General features: G+C 50.1%; 1 protein-coding gene across 1 annotated transcript in view; it reads left to right on the top strand.

The window, feature by feature from the left end:
- The window catches only part of LOC144137568 (high-affinity choline transporter 1-like), a 57634-nt gene that overhangs the window by 2520 nt on the left and 30901 nt on the right, over positions 1 to 24213 (top strand). Inside the window, exons 4-7 of the mRNA XM_077669493.1 lie at positions 909 to 1064; positions 12268 to 12416; positions 15326 to 15475; positions 23409 to 23538. Coding sequence (XP_077525619.1) covers positions 909 to 1064; positions 12268 to 12416; positions 15326 to 15475; positions 23409 to 23538 — 585 coding nt within the window. The remainder of the gene's footprint in view (positions 1 to 908; positions 1065 to 12267; positions 12417 to 15325; positions 15476 to 23408; positions 23539 to 24213) is intronic.

Genomic DNA, 24213 nt, shown 5'->3' with positions numbered 1-24213 from the left:
ACCCTCTCCCTGCCTTTTGCCGGATTCAGGTACTTTCCACCCGGCCGAAAATTGGACGCGTAGCTATTTACAAAAACGTTAAAAATGCTTTCACGGAGAGGTGAGATACAGCGGCACCGCTCCAACAGAAGCGCGCGAGCATTTCGAATGCGGGAAAATTTAATTTAATTGAACAAACCTCCATTTCATTCATCATGGGAGAAGTGATAGGGGAGGGCAATGGCGTCAGCAATCAGAATGGGAGAGAGAGAAGAGAGAGAACTACGTGCGTTATGTGGCAGCAGACAGTCATCTCCGGATGGCATCTGCGGGAAAGGAAGCAGATCTTTCTGTTTCTGTTCACCGATATAATGCATATCAAAAACCTAGCGGCCACCTCAGGATACATTATACTTCCCGTGAGAGAGAGAGAGAGAGAGAGAGAGAGAGAGAGAGATGGATGGATGGATGGATGGATGGATGGATGGATATGGGGGAACCAACACTGGTTCAGCTCCATAGAATGTATGAAACGAATGTTAAACTCTTCTCTATGGACGGGCGGATGGATGGACGGATGGAAAGTATAAAACCAATGTCAAAGTCTGCTCTAGTGCATTTTCGATGTGCCGCCCTAGGGCTGGCTCTTACTCAAAATTGGAGGCGTTAGCCAGTCAGGTATGATCATTGGGCTATGACAGCTGCGGCGGTGTCTGGAAGTCAGGTAAGCTTGGAGTTTTGTAAGGACATTCCCATAGGACATACTGCTGATCGGGATATCCACCACAATGTTTGCGCTGTTGGTTCTTTTGTAAGTTCCGCGAAGTACGTGGAATACCACAGGCAGGGATGTAGACGCGCGACAAGCGGGAAACTACGAGGCGTTCTCACCGAGTGAAGCTGCTTCGTTTTCGCCCTCTACTCGCCAGGCGGGTCCTTGTTCGCGGTGAAGATGCGTAAGACCGACGCGATCACCATGCTGGACCCGTTCCAGCGGCGCTACGGAAAGTGGGTCAGTCTCCTGCTGCTGCCGCCTGCCGTCTGCGGCGAGATCGTTTGGACGGCCGCGATGCTGGCCGCGCTGGGTGAGTGCGAACTGCAACTCTCTTCCAACCCCCTCACCGTCTACGAGGGAGCCTGCACTCCCCCTTTCCCTTTGGCTGGTGCTCCGTCCTGTCACCAGGGGAAGCGAGCACTCCTCGCGTGAGCGCACTGGGCTCGCTTAGGCGAGGTAATGGACCTAATGGTTAAAGGCGAGGAAAATATCTACAGGTGAGTACATACGTGGAAGAGAAGAAGCCCACCTTTCCGAAGCACTGGGGTTGAAAGGTTTTACGCCGAAAGTTAAGCCTCAGAGATGTGGAAGTGACTAAGTGAGGTTAGACTACTGAACAGGAGAACCAGAGAGAAGAAAGTACCGTAGAACAGATTGAGTCGCCCGCTAAAAGCAGCGCCAGGATTGGAAGGGTAGTATTGAAAGATGGTGCATTGAATACTATGGTGAGAACTCCCGGCCGGCGCACCGACACGAAGGGGGTTTCACAACAATGAAAATCCGATGTTGAGTTTGAGGCGTGCGAAGACACCGAGGAGCACGCAGACGATAATTTCGATCCAGGGGTACGGCCTGCAAGGATGTTTGCGTACTGTGCGGCTACGGCCACAAGAAACTTTGAGCCTTTTTCAGTATCGTCGATTTACAGAGCCGTGATCCGCCGCGATGGCTCAGTGGCTAAGGCATTGTGCTGCTGAGCCTCAAAGACGCAAGTTAGTTCCCGGCGGCGGCGGCCGCTTTTCTGATGGAGGCAAAAAGCGAAAACGCCCGTGTGTCGAGATTTCGCCGCACGTCAAAGGTTCCCAGGTGGTCAAAACTAATCCGGAGCCCTCCACTACGGTGCACCATATAGTCCAGGTGTAGCTTCGTCTCGATAAACCCCACAATCAATCAATCAATCAATCAATCAATCAATCAATCAATCAATCAATCAATCAATCAATCAATCAATCAATCAATCAATCAATCAATCAATCAATCGATCGATCAATCAATCGATCGATCGATCAATTTTCAGAGAAGCTTCGAGCCCATTCCACTTTTTCATGGGCTGAGCAGAGATATATCCTCAACGCTGGTGATCAGTACGTGCAGGTGCGAATTACGAGTGCCCACATATTTCTGCACGGCCGATTATAGGGCTGACTGCGCGCACATAACAATACTACATAGCCACACGCACGTAAGGTTGCCACTACTTTTTTGCCTCTGCCTCGCCGCACGAACAGGGCAGAATTAATACTTCCTCGCCTTGATTGCCGTATCGACATTGACGAAGGCCACATCTCTCGGTCGAGGAAGGAGCGCTATCCAACGTCATAACTGCATGTGTATTCGATTATGTGGAGTCGTGGAAGCAATCTCCGAAATCATACGAAAGAATGAGATTCCTATGTATCAGGAAACTCTTCGAGATGTCGAAAAACGAAGAGGAGCACGGGCGCGGTATACCCCGTGCCGGGAAAGGGAAAACGCAGCGCTAGATGAGGGTTCTGAGAGAGGGCTACACTGCAAAATAATTTACCCCCTTATAAACCACTGTCTTTAAATAACACTCTTACACACTACTAAAGAAACAAGGGAAATGCCTTTTAATACTGTTTTGTTATTTATCGCACCCTTAAACCCTAGCAAAAACACAAAAAACACTTTTTTAAAAGGCATTTTATTGTTACTTACACTATTTCAAAGGGTGTTTTTTTGTTTTTGATAGGGTGTAAGGGTGTCCGAAAACAACCTTTTCAAGGGTGTTTTATCGTTAATTACACCTTAACAAAAGACGCTTTTAGTTTTTGATAGGGTGTAAGGGTGTTAGATGTATAGACAAAAAATTAACACCTTTCCACTCAACGTGAAAGCTGTCGGAAGTGCAGAGCAAAGATTCGCCATAACGGGCTGTGGCGCCGCTATCCGCGCACTGCTACCACCCATCACTCTCTTCGCCTCTTTATCTCGCTCCTTTCTTGATGAAGTGAACGGAGGTTTGTCCAATTTTAATTATTATAACTCTTTCTTCGGATGGGGAGACTCAAGGTCTATTCAGGTATGGGGAAGGCGGTAACGAAGGTGAGAGCGTCCACATCCCCTTGTGCATCACCGTGGTATACTAGCGAAAGTCCACAGGGACATAAGTCTTTTTAGGCGACTCCCACTCCTGGAGGGTCCTGACGTACGGCGGAAGATGGGCACTTCTCTGCTCCGCGAGCCGCGAGCACTCTCACAGAATGTGCTGCATTGTGGAACTCGTTGACGCGTGACACGAGGAGCAGGTCACGATGATTGTCTCCCGGAAGTTCTCGGAGTGTTCTCTCAGGTGTCTCGAGCGTCGGGGAACGTATGCCCGCCCCTTTTCGAGCACGTCCTCCGTAAGATCAGCCCCTGCTCTTATTTTGTGTAGCAGAACTTGGGCCCCCCTGGGAAGTCCTCCTGGCAGTGGTCGTGGGTCATGGGGTGTAGCGGCACGGAACTTCGCCCTGCTGTCTTGCTTGGCAGCGGCTCGGTCGTCCGCAGGGTTTGAGTCGTGCTGTGCTGGGGGGAACAGGATGTGATGGGTCGGGGCGGATACTTGCTTCACCGCATCGCCCACGTGTGGGCGGCCTCGCTTCCGACGCCACCCGCGTGTCCCGGCACCCAGTCCACCCGCACAGTAAAGTATTTCGTTGTGCGAAATCTCTTCGAAACCGTCTTGATGAGGTGGCTTGTGCATCCGATGATTGGCGTGCCACCGAGTCTTGTCACGGCCTCTCTACTATCAGTGTATATGGTAAACATCCGGCCCCGGTGCTCCTCCGCCTGGTAGCGCTCTTCGATGTGGTTCGCCGCCAGCAGTACCGCCTCCAGCTCGCATCGCACTGTGCTGGGCGTGGTGTCAAACTGAAACGTCCGCCTCGCCCGAGATGGCCTATCTGCACAAGCAGCGCTAACTCTGTTGGTCGCCGCATCGACGGCGGCGTCCACGAATATGGCACGTTCTTGCAGGTCGGCTCGCGCCGCGGCGGCGGCGCGCTCCTCTCTGTGGTGGTGCTTCCTGCAGAGCCTCGTAATGGGTTTGGGCGTGCGTCGGATAAGCTCGTCCTCCGGAGGGGGGATTGGATTCGGCGGAGGCAAAATCGGCGACTCGTCGCTTGCCGTGTCGTTGATGAGACGCTGGATGTGTGCCCCGGCACTGGTGGACCCGTGATAGCTCGCAGGCACTCGCGGTACAGCGTTTCTAGTTGCACGTGTTGCGCTTGGGTGAGCTGGAAGCGGACCTTCCCGTAGCATGCCTTCAATGTAAGCACCGCCTGGATCAGCGTACGTATCACCTGCGTCAACGCACCGCCGAAGCGAATTCCCATCCGTCGGATGATATGGAGCTGCTGCCGCCACGTAACCTTCAGCTGTCGGATCCACTCGTCGGCTCCGCCCTGTTCGTGCAGTGGGACCCCTAGGACCCGGATCCAACGGGAAGCAGCCCGCTCGATGCGGTGGCCGCCTAGCCTGATGTCGATGGCCTCCCTAGTCTGCTCAGTACCACCTAGAACAATGCACTGGGTCTTCCCTGAAGAGGCGTGCATGCCTGTGGCCGTTAACCCCCGTTCAATGGCGTCCAGTCCACGCTGCACCGCCGCAGTGGCCGCCTTGGCGTCGGTCGAACCATGAGTCCAGATCGTGATATTGCCCGCGTATACTGTATGGTTCAAGTGGTCTCTTGTATCGAGCTCGCCAGCGATGTCGCTCATCACAATATTAAATAGCATAGGAGACAGAATCTCCCCCTGTGGCACCCCGACTACATTGTTGAAGGTCTGTGGTTCGTGGCTGTCGGTGTTAATCTCGAATGTCCGATCTTTTAGGAATCCTTTCACAAAATTGGTGATGCGTGGGCCAGCTCCACACTCGTGAAGTATTTTCACAATCCGGGTATGGTTGTTCTTCAGGTCTAGGACTACAACGATGGCTGGAGTCTTGGTGGGGCCGCGACGGTGCCCCACCGTGAGGCGGAGCATTTGAAGGCTATCGTGCGTAAGAGCCCTGGTCGAAACCCGGTCTGCGTGGCCGCAAGTATCCTGTGTAGTGCTCTACTATGTAGGTCAACCAGGCCATCACCATGCGCTCTAATAGCTTACATATTGTGCACGTAAGCGAAATGGGTCGGAGGTTCTGCACACTGTCTAGTCTCTTCCTGGGTTTAGGAATTGGGCATACGATGGAATGGCGCCACTCTGCGGGCAGTTCTCTGGATTGCCACACAGTGTTCAACTCGTCCAGGAGCTGTGTACGGCCCTCTTCGTTTAGGTTCCGCAGCATTTGCCACATTATACCGTCCTTGCCTGGGGCGCTGCGGACGTTTACCGCCTCTAACGCCACAGACAGCTCCTGTAGCGTGAGCAGGGCGTTCTGGTCTAGTTCGTTCGTCACTGGCTCTGGTACGTATACGCTAGGATTCGGTGGCGTCTGTGGTTCTGGGAAGAAGGTTTCGGCCGCCTCTTTCTCAAATTCCTCGACCCTCAAGCACGTGGCCAGCGTTATGTTTGTGGTGGTGTTTGGCGCCTTTGTTTTATCGACCATGGCGCTGTGCGTGCGCCACATTCGATGGCTGCCGGTTTTCTCGTCGAAAGACGCCAGTGTTCTATCCAGCGAAACCTCGCCAGGTGCTTGGCCTGTACCGTCTTGTTGCGCACACAAACAAGATCTCCATATCCCTTCTCATTGGTGACGTAGCGCATGTGCAGCTGCTCGCGGGTCTCCCAGAGGTTGGCAAGATGCTTGTCCGGTGTGGGCAGTCTTCGTTCACTTGGGTCTTTCGAATGGCGGTCTCCACCGCTCAGCGCAGCTTCCCCGTGATGGGTAGGTTTCGCTCGCACTTGCCTACGGCCTCTCGAAAGTCATCCCAGACGACGGCACACGCTGTGCGTCCGCTTATTTTTATCTCCACTGTCCTCGCAGATACAGATTGGGTAATGGTCGGAGCCCATAAAATCCACGCCACACCGCTACTCCCGTACAGTTTCCTGGTCTTCCCAGGCTAGGTCGGGCAATGTGTCTTCCCGGCGTGTAACCCGTGTCTTGTTGGGTACTTGAGGTCATTGGTGAGCATCAGGCGCGCTGCCTCCGTCGTCTCCTGGAGCTTCGAATCGCGTGCATCTGCCTGGAAGTGTCCCCAGTCGAAATGGTGCGCGTTAAAGCCCCCAGCGATCAACATTGGCGTCTTCGAAGGTCTAGGATCAACTTGTACGTCACCCCGCCACGAGGAACATCTCTGCGACCTCCGCAGCTGGAGTCAGGGCGAGCGTAGTACGACACCAAAATCACATTTCAACGTCCCAGCGGTGCGCGAACTGCCGCTATTTCTTGGCGTTTGGTGCAGTGTTGGGAAGTGTCCAGGTTGGCATGTGGGACGTCCCGTCGCACGAAAACCGCGGCTTCGGCCTCCGTTCTTGTTTCGCTTGACCCCCGTGGAACTGTATGTTCGATTGTGGGTTGGAAGTATCCGACGTATCCAGAAATTCCGGGAATTTCGCCTCTGATCTCCTGCAGCAGTAGCATTGCCATTCGGCCGGCGACGCGGAAGAGCTCGGTGATCTGTCACACATCCTCGAAGAGAGCGTCAATTCCACTGCAGGACGTCCGGGGCATTAGGCGTAGGTGGGCTGCTCTTGTCCATGTTGGTGCGGGAGGTGCTGCTCCTGCGCGTCCTGTGGTTGTGTCGCCGTCACCGCTGCTGTTTGCAGCGGTATCTGTGCGATGGCTTGCATCATCCGCTGTAGGGTGCCTGTTGTCTGCTGTTGCATCTGCAGTATCAGCTGTTCCGTTTGCAGCTGCTGGGCCTGCATCTGCTGCTTTGCATCTGTTGTTGCAGAGCCTGCACCTCGTGTTGTTGGGCTTGCTCTAGTCGCTGCAACCACGCAGGTGCGTCGGTAGCGGGCATGGTCGCTCTCGCTTCCTCTCACGACTGCTTGTGTTGTTGCGATGAACATGTTTCGGTTGCCGGCACACCTTCCTGTGTTTGTTGTTTTCGATGCGAAGCATCTCATGGTCGGGGCTATGTCCCTCCCTTGTTGTTGTTGCGCCGTCCACACCCCCACTGCGCATGCTCGGCTTGCTGAACGCCCGGTGGTGTCTTACCCTTTAATGGCTTCTGGAGCGACAGTGTTGCCGGTGTCTTCCTGGGCCGGTACGAGACGAGCACGCTACCCCTTTAAGGGCTCCTGGAGTGACAGTGTTGCCGGTGTCTTCCTGGGCCGGCACGAGACGAGCACGCTTCCCCTTTAAGGGCTCCTGCAGCGACAGTGTTGCCGGTGTCTTCCTGGGCCGGCACGAGATGAGCACGCTTCGCCTTTAAGGGCTCCTGGAGCGACAGTGTTGCCGGTGTCTTCCTGGGCCGGCACGAGACGATCACGCTTCCAAACGTTCACGTGCAGGAAAATGGCGTGCCTCAAGGTGGCGTTTTGAGCTGCACCTTGTTTATAGTAAAGATGAACTCTCTCCGAAAGGCACTGCCGCCAACCATCTCCTTCTTCATGTATGTAGATTACGTTCAAATATATTTTAAATCATGTAACATGTATACATGTGAACGTCAGATCCAGCTTGGGGTTAACAAACTTGCTCGCTGGGCAGACGAAAATGGGTTTAAACTTCATCCTTCCAAAAGTACCTGCTTTGTATTTTCAAGGAGACGTGGGAGCTCAGTGAGCTTTTCGTGCCTCCGGCGCGTTTTCGCATCCAATGGTAATAAACAGTAATAGAAACAGAGTGCCTGGAATCGCTGTAGACTTTGGTCGCGGCCAGCTGCCCGATTAGCTGACGAAACCACGGCGCCTCCGCCGCCAACGATCGGGTCGTTCGTTCTCGAGAGCAGAAGCTCCGCCCTCCGGCCCTCCGATTGGAGCGGCGAGCCGGGCGAGCCAGCTAAAAACGCCGGTAGTGCGGAAGCGGCAAACACAAACTCGTGACGTGTTTGGATGTTGTTTATTTACAATTGCGCGTGGTCCTCTGCTGGCTGCTCGGTTGCGTTTCGCACACTTCAAAATTGATTTTAAATATGTTCTAGGCTGTATTCGCCGCTGATATTTTGCAGATGATGTATATGTGTTCCCACCAATCTATCTCCGAAGTTATCTCGCCTTCAAAATTTTGTGTCAGTGCCCCTTTAAGCTTCATGGCGACTCGATTCCCGTAAAAAAGGAACACAAGTTTTTATGCGTAGTCTCAGATGAAAAACTCACATTCATTCCACACATCAAACAACTCAAGCATAAATGCCTCAAAACGATAAACATTATAAAGGTCCTCTCACACCAATCATATGGGGCCCATAAGCAACTACTCCTGCGTGTTTTTACCAGTTTAGTGGTATCTCGTTTGGACTACGGGATTGTTGTGTATGGGTCAGCCACGAAAACCCAGTGCTTCACGTGGGGCTTCGCCTCTCCTGTGGCGCATTCCGTACGAGCCCTGTCTAGAGTCTTTTATGCAGATTGTGACAAATGGTGCTTATCAGGCCAGCGAACCTATGTTGACTTATTATACGCCTTTAAAATTTCATCAGTGGACAAACCCTTTTAAACCTTTTTGAGTGGTACATCCACGTCCCAGATCTTTTTATAGCGCGCCCAACCATTTCTGCACCTTTCTCGCTCAGAGTCAAAGAGAAGGTGTCTGAACTTACTGTCTCATTTTTTGATACGTATAAAACGTCCCGTAGCACGCTTTTACCCCCATGGCAAGTTCGCCCAGTGGTATGCGACTTATCATTCGTAAAAATTGAGAAAGATCAAGTTCAAAGAAGCGCAAGTTTGCAGCACTTCTTGTTTTTACAGGATAAATATCACCGTGCAGAATTTTACAGTGATCCTCCCCCGTGTCTTGTGCTGCGCACGGTCCCAATTTTATTGCAAGTAGAACTATGAATATAAACACCAGTATCTTTACGGCGGAGGCGTATGTCATCTTTCTTGTTACAAGTCTTGATACAAGTCTGCAATTTAAGTTTGCAATTTATACAGACTCGTTGAGTGTGGTGCAAACATTGGGGATCCTCGATTTACCAGTCCTGGACGGTCCGCGGGCAGTTCGAGGACTATCTTGAGACCGGAAGTCCCATAAGAATACACGAAAAAATCGAGCGCCGGATCGCGTCTCGGGCAGTCCGCGGACGATTCGGGACTGATAATCGAGGAGGCCCATTGTCGCCCACAAAGTCATATGTCATCAATCCGTCCTAAAGACCATTATCTCTGCATATGCCTCAAATCTTGAACTGATTGTGTTGGGTCCCTGGCCACTCTGGGATAGCCGGAACGAGACCGCGCGATCAGATGGCCGCTGCTGCTGTACTTTCAAATACACTGCACATGCCAACATTACCCTACACTGACCTCAAGCCACACATCAGAAAGCAAGCAGACTGGAATACCGAGACAGACAACAAGTTACACCTAATAAAACCCCACTTGGAACCATACACTACGGACACACAAAACAGGCACTCTGAAGTCACCCTGGCCAGGTTACGGATAGGCCACACACATGCGACGCACTCACATCTGCTCACTGGGTCTCCAAGGCCCGTGTGTGGCAGGTGTAGGGAGGGCCTATCCGTAGTCCACATCCTATCCACATGCAAGGCACTCGACACAAGACACAGACACTTCAGAGAACTATACAAAACATATTCCGCTACACCCATCCTTGTTTTTGGGTGACAATGCCATGGTTTCCATGAAACGCGTTTTTAAATATTTGTATGATAACTTTTTAAAACTCATTTCTTATCATGCATAATCAAAACTGTCCCTATACACCAGCCATCACCATTGCCCTTAATTGATTTTACTGTTATTCTGGCTTACACATTTTAGTAGCCACTGTTTTCTGTTATATACTGTTGTTTGGTGCTCTTTGCCCCAGCTGGCCTTGCGCCAAAAAAATTCAACTATCATATTTTGTGCCTGCCCTAAGAGAAATCTCGAACAAACGAGCGTTCTCGCTTTACGCCTCTATCATAAAAACAACTCCCCTTGTTCTTTGTACTTGTACTTTCCTGAATAAAATTGAATTGAAATTTGAATTTGAATTGAATCTGCTTAGGTATTTATGTCACCATACACTGCAAGCCGATTTAGATCCATTTTGTCTATAACCACACTGTAACATGAGTTGCACCCTTAAGGGTGTAAATACTGTCTATAGTTAACACCCATACACCCTAGCAAAAATGTAAGCTTCCGTCGTTCTTTCGCTACAACGCCCATCACAGGGTGTTTTTCTTGTTTTTCTTATAGGGTATATAAGGGTGTCAGACAAAAAATGTGTAAATCATTTAACACTGTAACACCCCCACATCCTTTCTAATAACAAAGAAAAACACCCTTTAAAGTGTGTAAATTACGATAAAACATTCTTCAAAAGAGTGTTTTCTTGTGTGTTTGCTTGTGTGTAAGGGTGCTATAAACGACAAAACACCATTTATGGGTGTTTTATTGTGTTTTTTAACAACGAAGGTGTTGAGGAAATCGTTGTGTGTGGTGTCCGCAGAAGAAAATTCTGAGCACTCGTGCACGCGTTCCTCGAGCGCACGTTCGTGCGAAGCATACCCACTTAGGCAGATTGGCCAAAATTGGCCTCAAAAAAATTGGTCGCCATCCCGCGCTTCGAACATGGATGTCCAGCAAAGTTATTGTAAGCTAGTTGTTGTACTACAAATGGTGGTGGTGGAGGAGGGCATTAAATATTTCTCGTCGTCTCGGCGGGCTTGTCGCTTGCGCTCGGCTATCGTCACTAGATAAGGATACAGAGTATCGACACTACTTTCGCCTATTGTTCCGTGCCGCCGCCATGATCATTGGCCAGTTCGCATTACGTGACATTTGTTTACACTGCGACGGTTCATGGGCGCCGCCATTTTGTTGTTCACGCGTTTTGGTCGCTCAACTGTAGTAGGCTTAGCTTTTCCTCCCTGCTCGGCGGATTCGCGCGACTGACGTCGTTCCGAATGCAAATCAAAGATAACGCCTGTAACACCATTTCAGCGGCGGAAGTGTGTCAAAAGATGTCGTTTTGCTGCATCTCCGGTAGTGTTGTTAACAAATGACCCGGTCGAATTTAACGACGATACCGTAGATGCGGCAATCTCGCAGCACTGATAAACGCCAAAATGACCGCCATTGCTGACTTGCGTTCTTTAGTGGCGGTACTCTAATACCTTGTTTGCTGACACTACGCTCAGCTTCTCTGGAGAGGTATACAGCTTTGCTGTAAATGTCTCGTCTCTTTGAAGCACGAAGCATTCTAGCGCGAGGCGTTGGAAAACTAGTGTCCCGGTGTGTTCCTTTAGAACGCGTTTTCGCCCACGTAGATGGAACGTGTTAGCGTGAGGCGTTGGAAAACAAATTACGCAGTGTGTTCTTTTAGTGAGAGTTTTTGGCCACGGAGATGATTTTTGCCCACAGAGCCCCGGAGATGAAGCCATTGGGGGTAGATATATGAACTTAAACAACAGCGTAAATGACAAGGACTAGGAAAGAAGCACAGACAGCGCTTGTTTGTGCTTCTTTGCTAGTCCTTGTCATTTGCACTGTTGTTTAAGTTCAGAATGAACCAACTGGCCCCAGTCGAGACGCTAGTTCGGTAGATATATGTATACAGCTTTCCCGTAAAAACTGCAGCGTTCGCCCTATCGTGGCAGCACTTGCCCGGAACGAGAAAGGCACGTCATAGCGTACGCCTCTTGTTGGTTCGTCCTCGCACCATCGTGCGCATACGCTCTGTACCGTAGAAGAGCCGCGATATCAATGTCGAAGCTGCTGATCATTACCTACACATGGCCCGGCCACCGATAGTTCGCACGGCCGAGGAAGAGGCCACGCTTCCATAGGCTTGGCGTGCAAAGCATCCTCTAGAGACGATTAGTGGCGCTTGGAGAGTGGCGTACAAAAACGTCGATCAAAGCGACGAGCTCACTCTGGCCTTGCTCAACATGAGGTCATTGAAATGCCATGCCGCCGACGTCAACCACCACACCGCAACGATACTAAAAATCAACTTTGTGTGCGTCAATAATCACCTACATCAGCTTCGCCATTCAATTCTTGCGCGTGAGTTCAAGCTTCCCTGAACATTTTTTTTGCTAGGGTGAAAAGGTGTATGTCATAGACAGTGTAAATCATTTCACAGTGCACACAACAGTGAATCAGCGTTGTTAAACAATCCTTTCATCGCTTCCGCTTTTCTTTTGTATTCTCCGGCAGGATCGACAGCTGAGGTCATTGTGGAGCTGGACCAGGTAATCGCCATCGTCGTGTCAGCCACAGTGACATTCTTCTACACCTCCCTGGGCGGCCTCTACTCCGTGTCCTACACCGACGGCTTCCAGGCCTTCATCGTGACTCTCGGCCTGGTGAGGAAAACATTCTCAAGCGATCGCTTGTATTAGCTGACTTGTGCCGGCGGTGGTGGTGCACGCCAAAGCGCCTAGCGGAAAAAAACAGCTTTGTACGGATGGTGTAACGAAGATGATGATGATGCCCTCCCAATGCTTATCACGTATCCACTCGGGGGGGTCGGCCAGGGATGAAGTGTTGACTGTGCCCTGTTGGAGCTTATAGATTTAATTATGAAGTCACGGATGTGACGGGAGCCCGTCCGGTAGGGATGCATTTTGGTCAAGAAAGACAAGGACGCCAACCACAAGATAGTTGACTTTGAAAGGAATTAACGTTTCGGCTGCCACAGGGAAGCCTCGGCCACAACAAAATTGAAGCTGCGCAGGCAACTTGCGTAGATTGGCGGCAGTGTTGCGATTCAGCGTTGTGTGAATTACAGGTTTCGCAACTCCGGAAACCTGCCGTCAATCCACGCGAACTGCCTGTGCAGCGTTGTGAAACCTATACGAAGCGATTATTTCCCTTCAAGATTTTATCGTAGCCAAGGCTTCCGTGTGGCAGCCGAAACGTTAATTCCTTTCAAACTCAACTATCTTGTGGTCGGCGTCCTTGTCTTTCTTGATTAGATTGAATTATACAGATCGATACCCTCCCGGGGATTTCCTTTCCTGGGCGCAGCTATCTCTCCTTCACCGTTCTTAGCCGGCGCGGGTGCGCGCGCACAAGTGTCGCGCTATGTCACCCCACATCGCAGGTGCGGTCGCTCACTCTCGTCGTGCAGTTCGCCTTGTAGAGCGGCATGGGTAGGCCGTGCGCGGTGAGGTCCGCCGAAGCCGTTGAGCAGCCGTTAAAGAACGTAAACGTTCTTTTGATAATAATACCCGCACTTATTAATTAGCGACACTTCAAGTTACCAACACCCTCCAAAACAGAGATATAAACGCAAAGTTTGGCCACGCGTTTATAACTCGTGCAGAGTTTCGATCAAGGAAGGTGCCACGTACCGCATTCCGAATGTCCACCTACATCAGGGAGGCTTCAATGACAAGTCCCGTCTGGTTTCGCCTAAATGAGCGGCAACCTGTGTACACGCTGTATCAAAATTAGCCCCATTCGTTTTTCTGTTAAGAGCGAACAAAATTCATAATAGAAAAAAAAAATGCAGGAAGCTCACACTAACGCGTGCGACCTGAAGGTAGCGAAGCTGTACGCAACTTTCACGACCATCGCGACGGTTTGAGTCCAGTATTGCTGCTGTTTGCTTCTTGGCTGCCGCAACTTCGCTGCCGCATTTGTAGACGTATACTTGTACGGAGGTTGCCCGGAACAATCAGTAAAGTTCGAATTACCTATAAATTCCGATAATTGAATTCCGAATTAACGAGCCTCTCCACTGTATTGTTTGTAGAGTGAAAGCTCGTTATTTCGAACTTCAATAATTCCAATTTATGAACAATTCTAACAGTCGATTTCGTCCGGTCAAGTCTCTAATCTGTGCATAAAGTAACCCACTAATTCGCACTCGAGTAGGTTCTAGCACGCAAATTTTGAACTACGCGCCACCGAGCGGCGCCTCGCACACGGCGACAGAAACGCATTCGCTTCCTACGCACGAGGCTCTGTAAAACGCAAAAGGCAAAATAGGGCAAACCAATCTGAATTGCACACGACGGGCGTTTGTGGAAAACGTCACCTTTGCGCACTACGTCAACGTGGACGCGGATACAGTGGCCTGTAATGGTACACTGACAGTTGAGGGCATCGTATCTCAGGTGAGAGGCGCTACCATTGACGACACCATTGACACTGACACTTGATTGACATTGACACTGAATTGACACTGACACTGACACTGAACATTGACACTGTGGCTACCATTGACGACAAGGACGAGGACTAAGGGTGGTGCGGCCGTCAGTTCCGAAATCATGGCAGGATAGAATGGCTTCAGTCTCTTCTTCAGTTGTGAAGAAGCCGAAGATGAGGATTTCGTTTGTTAGAACAAAAAGTTCTGGCTGTCGCCTTTAGGCACAAAGGGCAGGCCACCACCACGGGCATTTTCAAGCATCAAAGTTTTTACTTGCCTTACGGCCTCCAATTTCAGTGTACTGTTGTCCTCCTTCCCTTTCGTTAGTTCGAACTTTTGTTACTTCGAACTGAGATGGCGTCCTTTCCGGCTTCAAATCAACGAGTTTTAACACGAACGTGTTTTGGTACACGAAAAATTCACATACGTCATATCCGTCACGGAAGTGACGCCAGTACACCCGCCGCGGTGGCTCAGTGGCCAAGGCGTTGTGCTGCTGAGCACGAGGACACGGGTTCGATTCCCGGCCGCGGCGGCCGCTTTTCTGATGGAGGCGGAAAGCAAAAACGCCCGTGTGTACGAGATTTCGGCGCACGTTAAAGATCCACAGGTGGTCAAAATTAATCCGGAGCCCTCCACTACGGCGCGCCTCATCGCTTGCGCTGCGTCGGCGCGCTAAACCCTACAATCAATCAATCAGTGACTCCAGTACAACGCAAGCGGCCTGTAAAGGGTGCACCCCTGCAGACAGGGTCTTCTTGCGGGGAAGCAACCTATAGTACAAAAGAGTACGTTATATTTTGGGTTGTTCGTTTTCGGGTTTTATATTTTAAGACGAAAGTGTTTTATGCCGGAATACACCAAGATTTAACTGACGTCATATCCGTCGCGGAAATGACCCCAGTACACCTTTGCCGAAGCTACCCGCCAGCAAGACGTCGCTCGCCAAGCACACCCACAAGGCAGCCGCCGTCCCGAAAATCATGCTCAGCAGCAGATTTCGCTCCACATTTCCCTTTCGTGTTCTACCGATTCCTATGACAGAGGAATCAGCCACAGTTTTTTTCACTGTACTTTGCCCTTCGGTGAACAATGTCGGCGGCCGCTTCTCCCCAGTGGGTGTGCGTTCCCTTCTGCCTGGGCCACCGCGCCGTGGGCAAGGCTCCTCTCCCGGATCGAGCCTGGGCAGGCGAGATACGCTTCGGCGACGCGGGAACGCTCGTCGACCACTTCGCCACCACGGCACTGGGCGGAATACCCTGGCAGGCAAGTACACCGGTATACCGTCCTTCTGGTAACACCGAAGCAATCACTGGGTGGATAATTTACAGACGGAGACTACCGGTGTGCCTTAAATGGGCCATGGAGAAAAAGAATGGAGAAAAAGAATACAAGGTTGGTTTATTAAAAATGCTGTTTTGTCGCGGTAACAATGGTACTAATTTTACCGCGAATTTCCAATCCAGATATCAAAAAAAAAAAAAAAAACGGACAGGGAAAACAGAATTTTACGTATGGGATTCGCAGCTGCCAACTAAAGCCACCGCCAAGGACATGCCTGTGCAATGGGGCCTCTAATTTAGTTTTATCCTATAACTTGAATGCTTACGGCCCCTTAATGCGCTGATAACTGTGTTTTGGTGTTCCCTCTATAGCATCGCTGCTGACGTCGTGTAGCACCAAAATTTAAACGTTTTGATTATTTTCGGCGTTTTTATATGTTAAAACGTATTACGTGGCTGGAATTGAGCCGAGTGAGTTCTAAACTAAACGAAAGAAAGAACTAAACGCGAGTTCTTTCAACTTGAACAAGGTTGTATTCTTTATGGGCCCTTTAACAGTGGACAGCAAACGCAAAGCAGCACTTTTAACACCGATGCTGTTTAAGCTGGTGGTTAAGCCGGGGAACGTGCGCAGGAAAATTTCGCCGAGGCGGGACTCGTGTCGCCACCTGTCGGAGGCGCGACACAACTGGTACTTGGAAACGCGTCGCGGGGTGGCTCGCTCTATCGCTTGTTGCGACGAGTGGTGTAGTTTTGACAGCACAAAAAGAAGAATCATAGCCTAAATGAAAGAAGCCAAAAGGCCTAGTAGCGATAACGTTAATCAACTTCCTAATTCACGTCTCAGACGCCAGACCACAAAAGCCGAACGGTGGCCACAAAACGAGTTCAAAAAATTTCAGCAAATGCTCGTTTCCCTGCGCCTTCCGCTGCTCTTGGACCTTCCCCGTAAAGCCTGTGGGCAAGCGTACATTAAACATAATTTTATGACCAAGAGTCCATTTCTCTTTGGGTGGCTAACGACGACACCACGTAGAAAACTTGACGGAGTCTCTAAGCATAACAAAGCAGAAAAAAAATAAAGCCGTTCCACTCAATGCGAAAGTTGTCGGAAGTGCAGAGCAGTGATTCGCCATAATGGGCGGCACCGCAGTTGTCCGCTCACTGCTACCACCCCAGGCAATTCAAATTTCCCGCCATCACAGTGCTCGCGCGCCCCATGACTGTTCTGTTCTCTTTATGCTTTTCTCCCCGCACGTGCCGGCGTTGCACTGCCACATTTTGTGTTTACTATCAAAAACCAACCCAACGGGCGTCCTTAACTAAAGGGACGCAGGCGCTGCCAGTTAATTACGTATATTTTTCCTCAAATGCACCTATGGCCGGTATTCAATGGCGTGGAATGCATGCAGGCAACCATGCTAGTGCGCCGCCATATCTGTGGCCAAGCGTCTGTTGCTAGGCGACGTTGTGCGCACGGCCCCCAGATCGCCCCAGATCATGCCCCCCTCTTCCCCTCCATGCAACCGTGTGAGTGCGCCGTCACTCGTTGCGTCGGGCTCCGCGGGATGGCGGTACTTGTCCACGTCCGTGGCGCATCGGCCATGTCTGTGGCCGTTTCCAGTGTTGCCAAACGAAAAAATTGACCGCTAAACTTTTCAACGAATAGCATCTATAGTTTTCTTTGCGCTAAACAACGGGAAGATGTATGACAAGCGCCAGCGTTTCACGAGTTTCGAGCGCTTATGACTACATAAACCGCTTGGCTTTCGAAGCCTTTGGGGCACGCCGCGAACAACAGCGTTACCCCGGGACGCCGCCTTGGTGCTCTATATGCTTGGGTCGAGCGAGCGAGCTAGGACGACAAGGCGAGCGCCTAAAGTGCTCTGCACTTAAAACTTTGCCGAATATTCAAGCATAAGCACGCGAAAACTTGGCCGAATCACTTTAGCCGAAGCTAGGTTGGCTCCAGCTTATCCGAAGCTACTTGGGGTCACCAGCTTCGCCATTTGCCACGTCCTCGCGCCACTAGAGCGAAGCCGCCCCAGTTTTTTGTCAAGAAATAAATACATTGGTGGAGGGCATCAATACAAGACAAAGCTGTAGTTTCTGATCTCCAGATTACCATTTTGAGTGACGTAAAATGTTCTGCCTGCGATTGAGTCCCAAACCTTGTGAACAGAACTCGTCAGTGTGATTTCGCTTCGAACGCGTTCCACGGGTCTATCGATACTTCGATGATACAAGAAGATAAACGTACGTTACAGAATTGTGGAGGCACAATCGTGTACAATCTTTTGCAAGTTTTGACTGCTAATCGGGACACAGAGAAAAAATATGGCCTGCAATATTACGCCTTTCGGTGAATTGTAACGGTCGCTCTCTTATAATAAACAGTGCCGAAGCGCTGCTTTCCAAAAAAATTCAGTGCCCTTCCACTCTGTGAAGAAAGATGACCAGCGAAGGTGTGGCGCGTAATGTCATAGCGGCTAACTGTCGTATAATTTGTTTCCGGAGAGTTCCGGTAAAACAACAGTTACAGCCATCTTTACCATATTCTCTCCGTAGATGGACATGTGCTGATGGCAGACCCTAATCCTGCAACGTTAACAACTTCACCGTGGATCGACTAATTTTTACCACTAAATAAAACTCGGCCTAATGGAGAAGTCATCTAGCGGCTAATTAGCCGCTAAGTTGGAATAATTTGTTTCGGCATGTTATCAATAGCACAACGGTTTTCTGTAATCGTGCTCCCTCTCTAGATGGCCATGTTTCCCTGTGCAACATAGCCATTTAGAAAGGCCGGCATACAAAGACCAAGCTGACACCGAAACCCTGAAAGACCGCTTCACCTTTAAACACAAATGCATTGCTGGAAAAAAAAAATCAGCGGCAACACAAGCCGACTTATGTCAAAATATGAAAGCCCTAGTGCCCTGTTTTAATTCTGTTATGATTTTTTTTTCTCTACACTGCAGGTGTGGCGCAGCTTTACGATCCCGGGAATTTTAGTGGGCGCCGCAAAGTGGCGCAACGCTCGCGTGCGATTCTTGTCTACATCACTCTGTTGCCGGAGATCGTGTGCTTGATCTTAACCATGAACAGCTTCGTTGTAAAGAAACACACAGTGCAAACATTCAGTGTTAACTCTTGGGTGGGACTGCGGTGGTTTATTAAGGCATTTCTGTGAGGAAACGTGGGTCTCGCTGAACCCTTAAGCACAGGATAAGGCGAGCAGCGTGAATAACAAAGGAAAAATTGCCGTTTGGTCCGGCACGTGAGGCATTTGACAGACCGCGCGTCTCAGCCAAATACCCGAAGGCCTATCTAGGGAGCGACGAAGTCATAGGGCCGACAGTAAGGGAAGCCTACGTACAGGACAAGATAGGGACGCTCTTGGGAATGGAATAAAGTGCCTGCAGAATACGCGAGAGGAGAGTACTTGCCAGTGGCGCTGTTGTCCGAAATCGCTAAACAGGGAGCGCACCCGTGACATATACACTTGCTTTGCATAGAAATCGCGCTCCGCGTTTTTAGCTTCACGCGCAAACGATGCGCTGTTGACGACGTTTTGTAAGTTTTCCCAATGCCACTTGTTGGCGCTCCATCGACCTGGAGCTTTCGCAAATGCCACCGAATGCCAACTATACAGTCTGTTTGGAATTGATTCCGGCGGCCCACGACATCCGTCAAAAGCTGCTATTGCGATAAGAGCGAGCCGCCAAAAGTAACGGCAAATAAAAACTGAATCCAACCATAAAATTTACAAAAAAAAAACGTTTCGGCTCCTGATGGGGAAACACGTGACTACAATTAAAAACTGACTTCGAACATGAACGTTGATAAAAAAACAAAGACGTTTCGGCTCCCGTGTTTTCCCGACCAGACGGGTTTCCGTCCAGCTCTCGACTTCAAACGTAATGGCGGCTGCTGCAAGCACATGCGTAGAAAAGGTGCATCGGGCTAGTTAGTTTTGCACTAATAACGTTGTGAGTGCACTCGTTTCATCCAACTGCTTCCCATCCCTAGAGGCGGCACTCCTTTCGCAGGAACCGTTCGCGCAGTCCGTCATCCTTCCTAGGCCGGGTGCGTCTGATTTCAGCATTCTATTTCGATATTTCACATCGACAGACACGACGCGCTGGATTGGACGACCTGCTGCGCCCTCTTTTACAGCGAAACTGTCTATGGCTAGCAGCAGATTATCTTCGGCAGAGAATGCAGCAGATAACCTCCAGCAACACAGCTATGTAGACAAAAATCTCACGCCAGTGTAGCGCCGCTTTGCGGTTGCCACTCAAATACCCGAGGTATCGTACAACTGTTGCGCCTTACCTCCAGTGTACGAGAAAAAATTAGCAGTGGCTTAGCTCGGCCATGCCAGGATATGCGTAGCGTGAGCTTAGGTTCAGCTGGTTATTCTTAGGTTTCCTGGTTGTCTAGGATTAGCTGATTAACATGCTTACGGCTGCTAAAACGTATTATAATCCAATCCAATCCAATCCAATCCAATCATGGCGGCGGCGGCGGCGGCTCCGGCGCACCAGCTGTGCGCTGTGAGACGTCACTGCTCCTCGCGCATGCGCAGCACGGCTCTCCAGGAGCCACGCGAAACTGCTCAACCTCGGCCAGTGTAGCTCACTCTACAAAATCCATATTTCCCCCGAGAAATGTCTTTGCAGCAATGCATTTATGTTTAGAGGTGAGGCGGTCTTTCAGGGTGTTGGTGTAAGCTTGGTTTTTGCAAGCCGGCTTTTCCACGTGGCGTGAAGAATAGTCATCTACGGAGGATGTATGATCACAGACAGGTCTTATGTTATCGATAGCATACTGAAACGAATTACGTGATAATTATTTGCTAAGACGACTCTAATTTCTTACACTCTCATTCACTTGTCTTAATTTACAATGAGGTTGCATGTAAACGTTACAAAATTTCCGCCTGCTGTCCATATATGGCCATCTACGGAGGGAGCATGGTTGCCGAAATCGGCTTTAAATGTTCCTGTGCCGGAACTTTCCGAAAGCTAAATATATGGGAATTAGCCGTTAAGACGAGTCTAACATTCCGCGCCACAACTTCGCTGCGTCATTCTTCACACAGTGGCACAGTGGAAGGACACTGAATTTTTTCGTACCCCCTTTCGTTACCCAGCTCTGTAACTACAAAAACACTCCCAAGCAAGACCGGCTAGTTTAGCTAGTGTTGATGTACATTTGATGGACGAATCTCAAAAAATGATTACCGCACTGGACAAGCAGAGTAGAATCGTGGGCATGAAAATTAATATGCAGAAAACTAAACTAATGCTTAATAGCCTCGCGAGAGCATAGCGGTTTGAGATAGGTGGCGAGGCAGCGGAAGTGGTGAGCGAATATATCTACTCAGGCCAAGTAGTGATCCCTGATCCCAACCATGAGGCAGAGATAATTAGAAAAATAGGAATGGGGTGGAGTGCATTCGGCAGGCATTCTTAGATAATGAATGGCAGCCTACCATTGCCCCTGAAGAAGAAAGTGTATGACAGCTGCATCTTACCGGTACTACGAGGTACAAACTTGAAGGCTCACTAAGAGGGTTCAACTTAAATTGAGGACGACTCAGCGAGCAATGGAACTGAAGATGATATGTGTAACATTAAGGGACAAGAAGAGAGCGGAGTGGGTCAGGGAACAAACGCGTGTTGAGGACATATTAGTAGAAATTAAGAAGAAGAAATGGACGTGGGCAGGGCATGTAATGCGAAGGCAAGATAACCGTTGGTCATGAAGGGTAACAGACTGGATCCCTATTGAGACGGCAAGCGTGGCAGGGGGCGGGAGAAAGTTAAGTGAGCAGATGAGATCAAGAAGTTTGCGGGGATAAATTGGTCGCAGTTAGCGCAGGACCGGGATAATTGGAGATTAATGGGAGAGGCCTTTGCCCTGCAGTGGGCGTAGATAGAATGAGGATGATGATGGTGGTGGTAGTGGTGATGATGATGATTATGATGATGATGATGTACCATCGCCGTCTTGCGTTAGGCCATTTTACTTTTGGGCCAACTTCTGCGAAGAGCTGACATTTTCCTGTCCTGTTGAAGTTATCTGATTACACGGGCGTTCCACACATAACTGGACACGCGCCAGATTTACAAGCAAAGTTTCTTTTAAAAGAAAATTGCTTGCTTGCTATCCTCTCTAAGACTCGTTATAACTCAGTGAACTTTGTAATGACTTCATAAGAGCCTTACGACTTACGTGAGAAGGAGTAACCGGCGCGGGCGGTGCACGGCGCAACCTAATCTCAACTCCCCCGTTCCAGTCCAACTGTGCGCGTACACTTGCGGGCTTTCCCCCTTTTTTAAATCCCCCGTGTTCGAAACGACTGTGCACCCTGCACCCCTTCCTTCTTCTCCTGCAAACCAGGGACAGGGGGGCGCCGCCCCCCGTGACTTTTGGCACTGCGCTGGAAAAAAGAAGTGGGAGGAAGTGGTTGTTCGAGGTTCTGGCTTGTTTTCGATGCTGCGCGGAATTTTCAGGGCCGCGTAGCAGCAGCGTGGCAGGACTATTCCGCGGGGCCCAGTTGGCCACAGTGTAGGCATAGTGGTGACGGTTTTTTTCCGAAGAGGTGGCTGCTTTGTCCAGGCTCTCGGCCTCTTTGTTACCGTCCAGGTGAAAGTGCGAAGGCACGGCTTTCTCCTTTGATGTCGCGCAGCTTCCTGGCAAACGGCTGCACAAGGGGACGGTAGAGGGTTGAAGGGACATGGTGCCGTTAGGTCGGAACCAGCTGATGGTAATAGAAGGAATTGCCTGGTATTGGTTGTAAGCGCGATGAATGGGAACCATATGTGCTACCACATGGAACAATATCATACGTGATACGACTGATGCTATGTCGTGCACGGTAGGCACATGATCAAATAAGAAAAAATTGAAATGCAAAATGAACCAAAATGAATGAGTGAGAAATGGGTAATTACGGGTAAACTTGGCAAATGGGTAAACAGGCGTTCTTAAAAGAGGCGCTCCACGCAGGGGAAGGGAGAGGAGGAGTTTCCCCGCGTGGCAAGTGACACCCGGGGGAGTCGGCATAGTGATTTTGCAACGGGAGGATCGCCTGCGGGGGCAGCGTTCGACATTAACCGCTGGCGCTCATATCTGGCGTCAACGTCTTCTTTCGCAGCGTGAGCTACACTGGCCGAGGTTGAGCAGTTTCTCGCGGCTCCTGGAGAGCCGTGCTGCGTAAGCGCACCACGTGGCGGCCCGGTCCACTTGATGATCATGCGAGGGTTGGCCGGGTGTGGAACCGATGTCTCGTGCGTCGCAGCAACACCGGCGTGCGCCTGTGGAACCAACTTAGCTCTGGGATGATTGGGGACGCTGCGCCGGAGCCGCTTGATAAATATACATGTGTCACATAATGCGTATGCCGTGTGTGTGTCATTGAAGCAGCAATAAGCATAATAATCAAGCTAATCCTAGACAACCAGGAAAGCTAAGAATAACCAGCTGAACCTTAGCCCACGCTACGTATATCCTGGCATAGCCGAGCTAAGGCACTGCTAATTTTTTTTGTCATGTATTAAAAAAACATTGTTTTGTGTATGGGGTTCTTACGCCTGAGATGCGTTTTTTTTTTTTTTTTTGTTCCGGTGATAACTGTTTACTAAGGCAAAGGTTCTACATTGTAGCGGTGAAATATTGCGCTAGCAAGATTAGTAACTTGATACATCCCCGTTTTGAATAGGCGGCAATGTCGCGCAGAAAAGAAAGTATCCTAATCCCTGTCAGTTGTGCAAGGGAAAATTTGACATCCAAACATTCGCAGTTGAAGAAAAATCCGTCGTGGTCCAGGGTTTTCCCCGGCAGAAACTTACCTCACCTCGGGGATTCCCCCTAAACTGGTCGGTTAATGCCGGTCAATCGTGCAGGTGTACTTCGAACGAACGCAAGCCTGCCCGAGCATTTTCATCGTGCACATGATGTCGTACGTGTCAGCGTTCGGCGTCCTGTTCCTAGCCATCCCACCGATGATCATGGGTGCTGCAGCCAAGACTGCCAGTGAGTCTTTTAGGGCTATTTGAGCGCATCCCAGCCCACACCTTTTCTGCGCCGTATTTGTCTCTCGTGGTTGGGGTCTGCACTAACCAACTGTCCCAGGCAGGCTAATCTTTTAAAATTTTCTATTGACGGGGTACAACAGCACCCGACATTAATTTGTGACCCCACCGCTGAAAGACAGCGTTTTATATAGCGGAGTAACCACAGGAAATGTCTCAATAAATTGGCGGACATAATTTTAATTTGGCACCAAACTTCCTGACGGCGGAAAGGTGGCGCCATCTAGTGTCCAAATGTGACACTACCAAACGTATCCCGTGGCTTCCATGATCAGCTCCGTCGGTTTCAATGCGTGACTCAAGAATCACGTTAACGGATTGGAAAGACTGCACTTTATGACTGTTTTGTCTGGGGACGAGTTTTAAATGCAGAGCATTAGTATAACTCACGATGTCACCCGTGCGTCGGCGTCCGCAGCAGCCAGCCTCCCCCTACACTATAAAAAGAAATAACAGTTACCGGCGCCTGGTTTCGATCCCTCGATCCTGCGGGCGGAACGCAATGTACATGGTGCTCTACCCACTGCGCCACAAAGCCGACACAGAATGGGAGGCTACGAACGCGCCTTATATCCTTGACTCATTCAAAGTACGTCAAGAAGCTGCTGATACAACG

Source organism: Haemaphysalis longicornis, unplaced genomic scaffold, assembly GCF_048455015.1.
Source record: "Haemaphysalis longicornis isolate Haplotype H1 unplaced genomic scaffold, Haemaphysalis longicornis Haplotype H1 scaffold_402, whole genome shotgun sequence".
Classification (NCBI taxonomy): domain Eukaryota; kingdom Metazoa; phylum Arthropoda; class Arachnida; order Ixodida; family Ixodidae; genus Haemaphysalis; species Haemaphysalis longicornis.
This window is presented reverse-complemented; position numbering and strand designations above follow the sequence as displayed.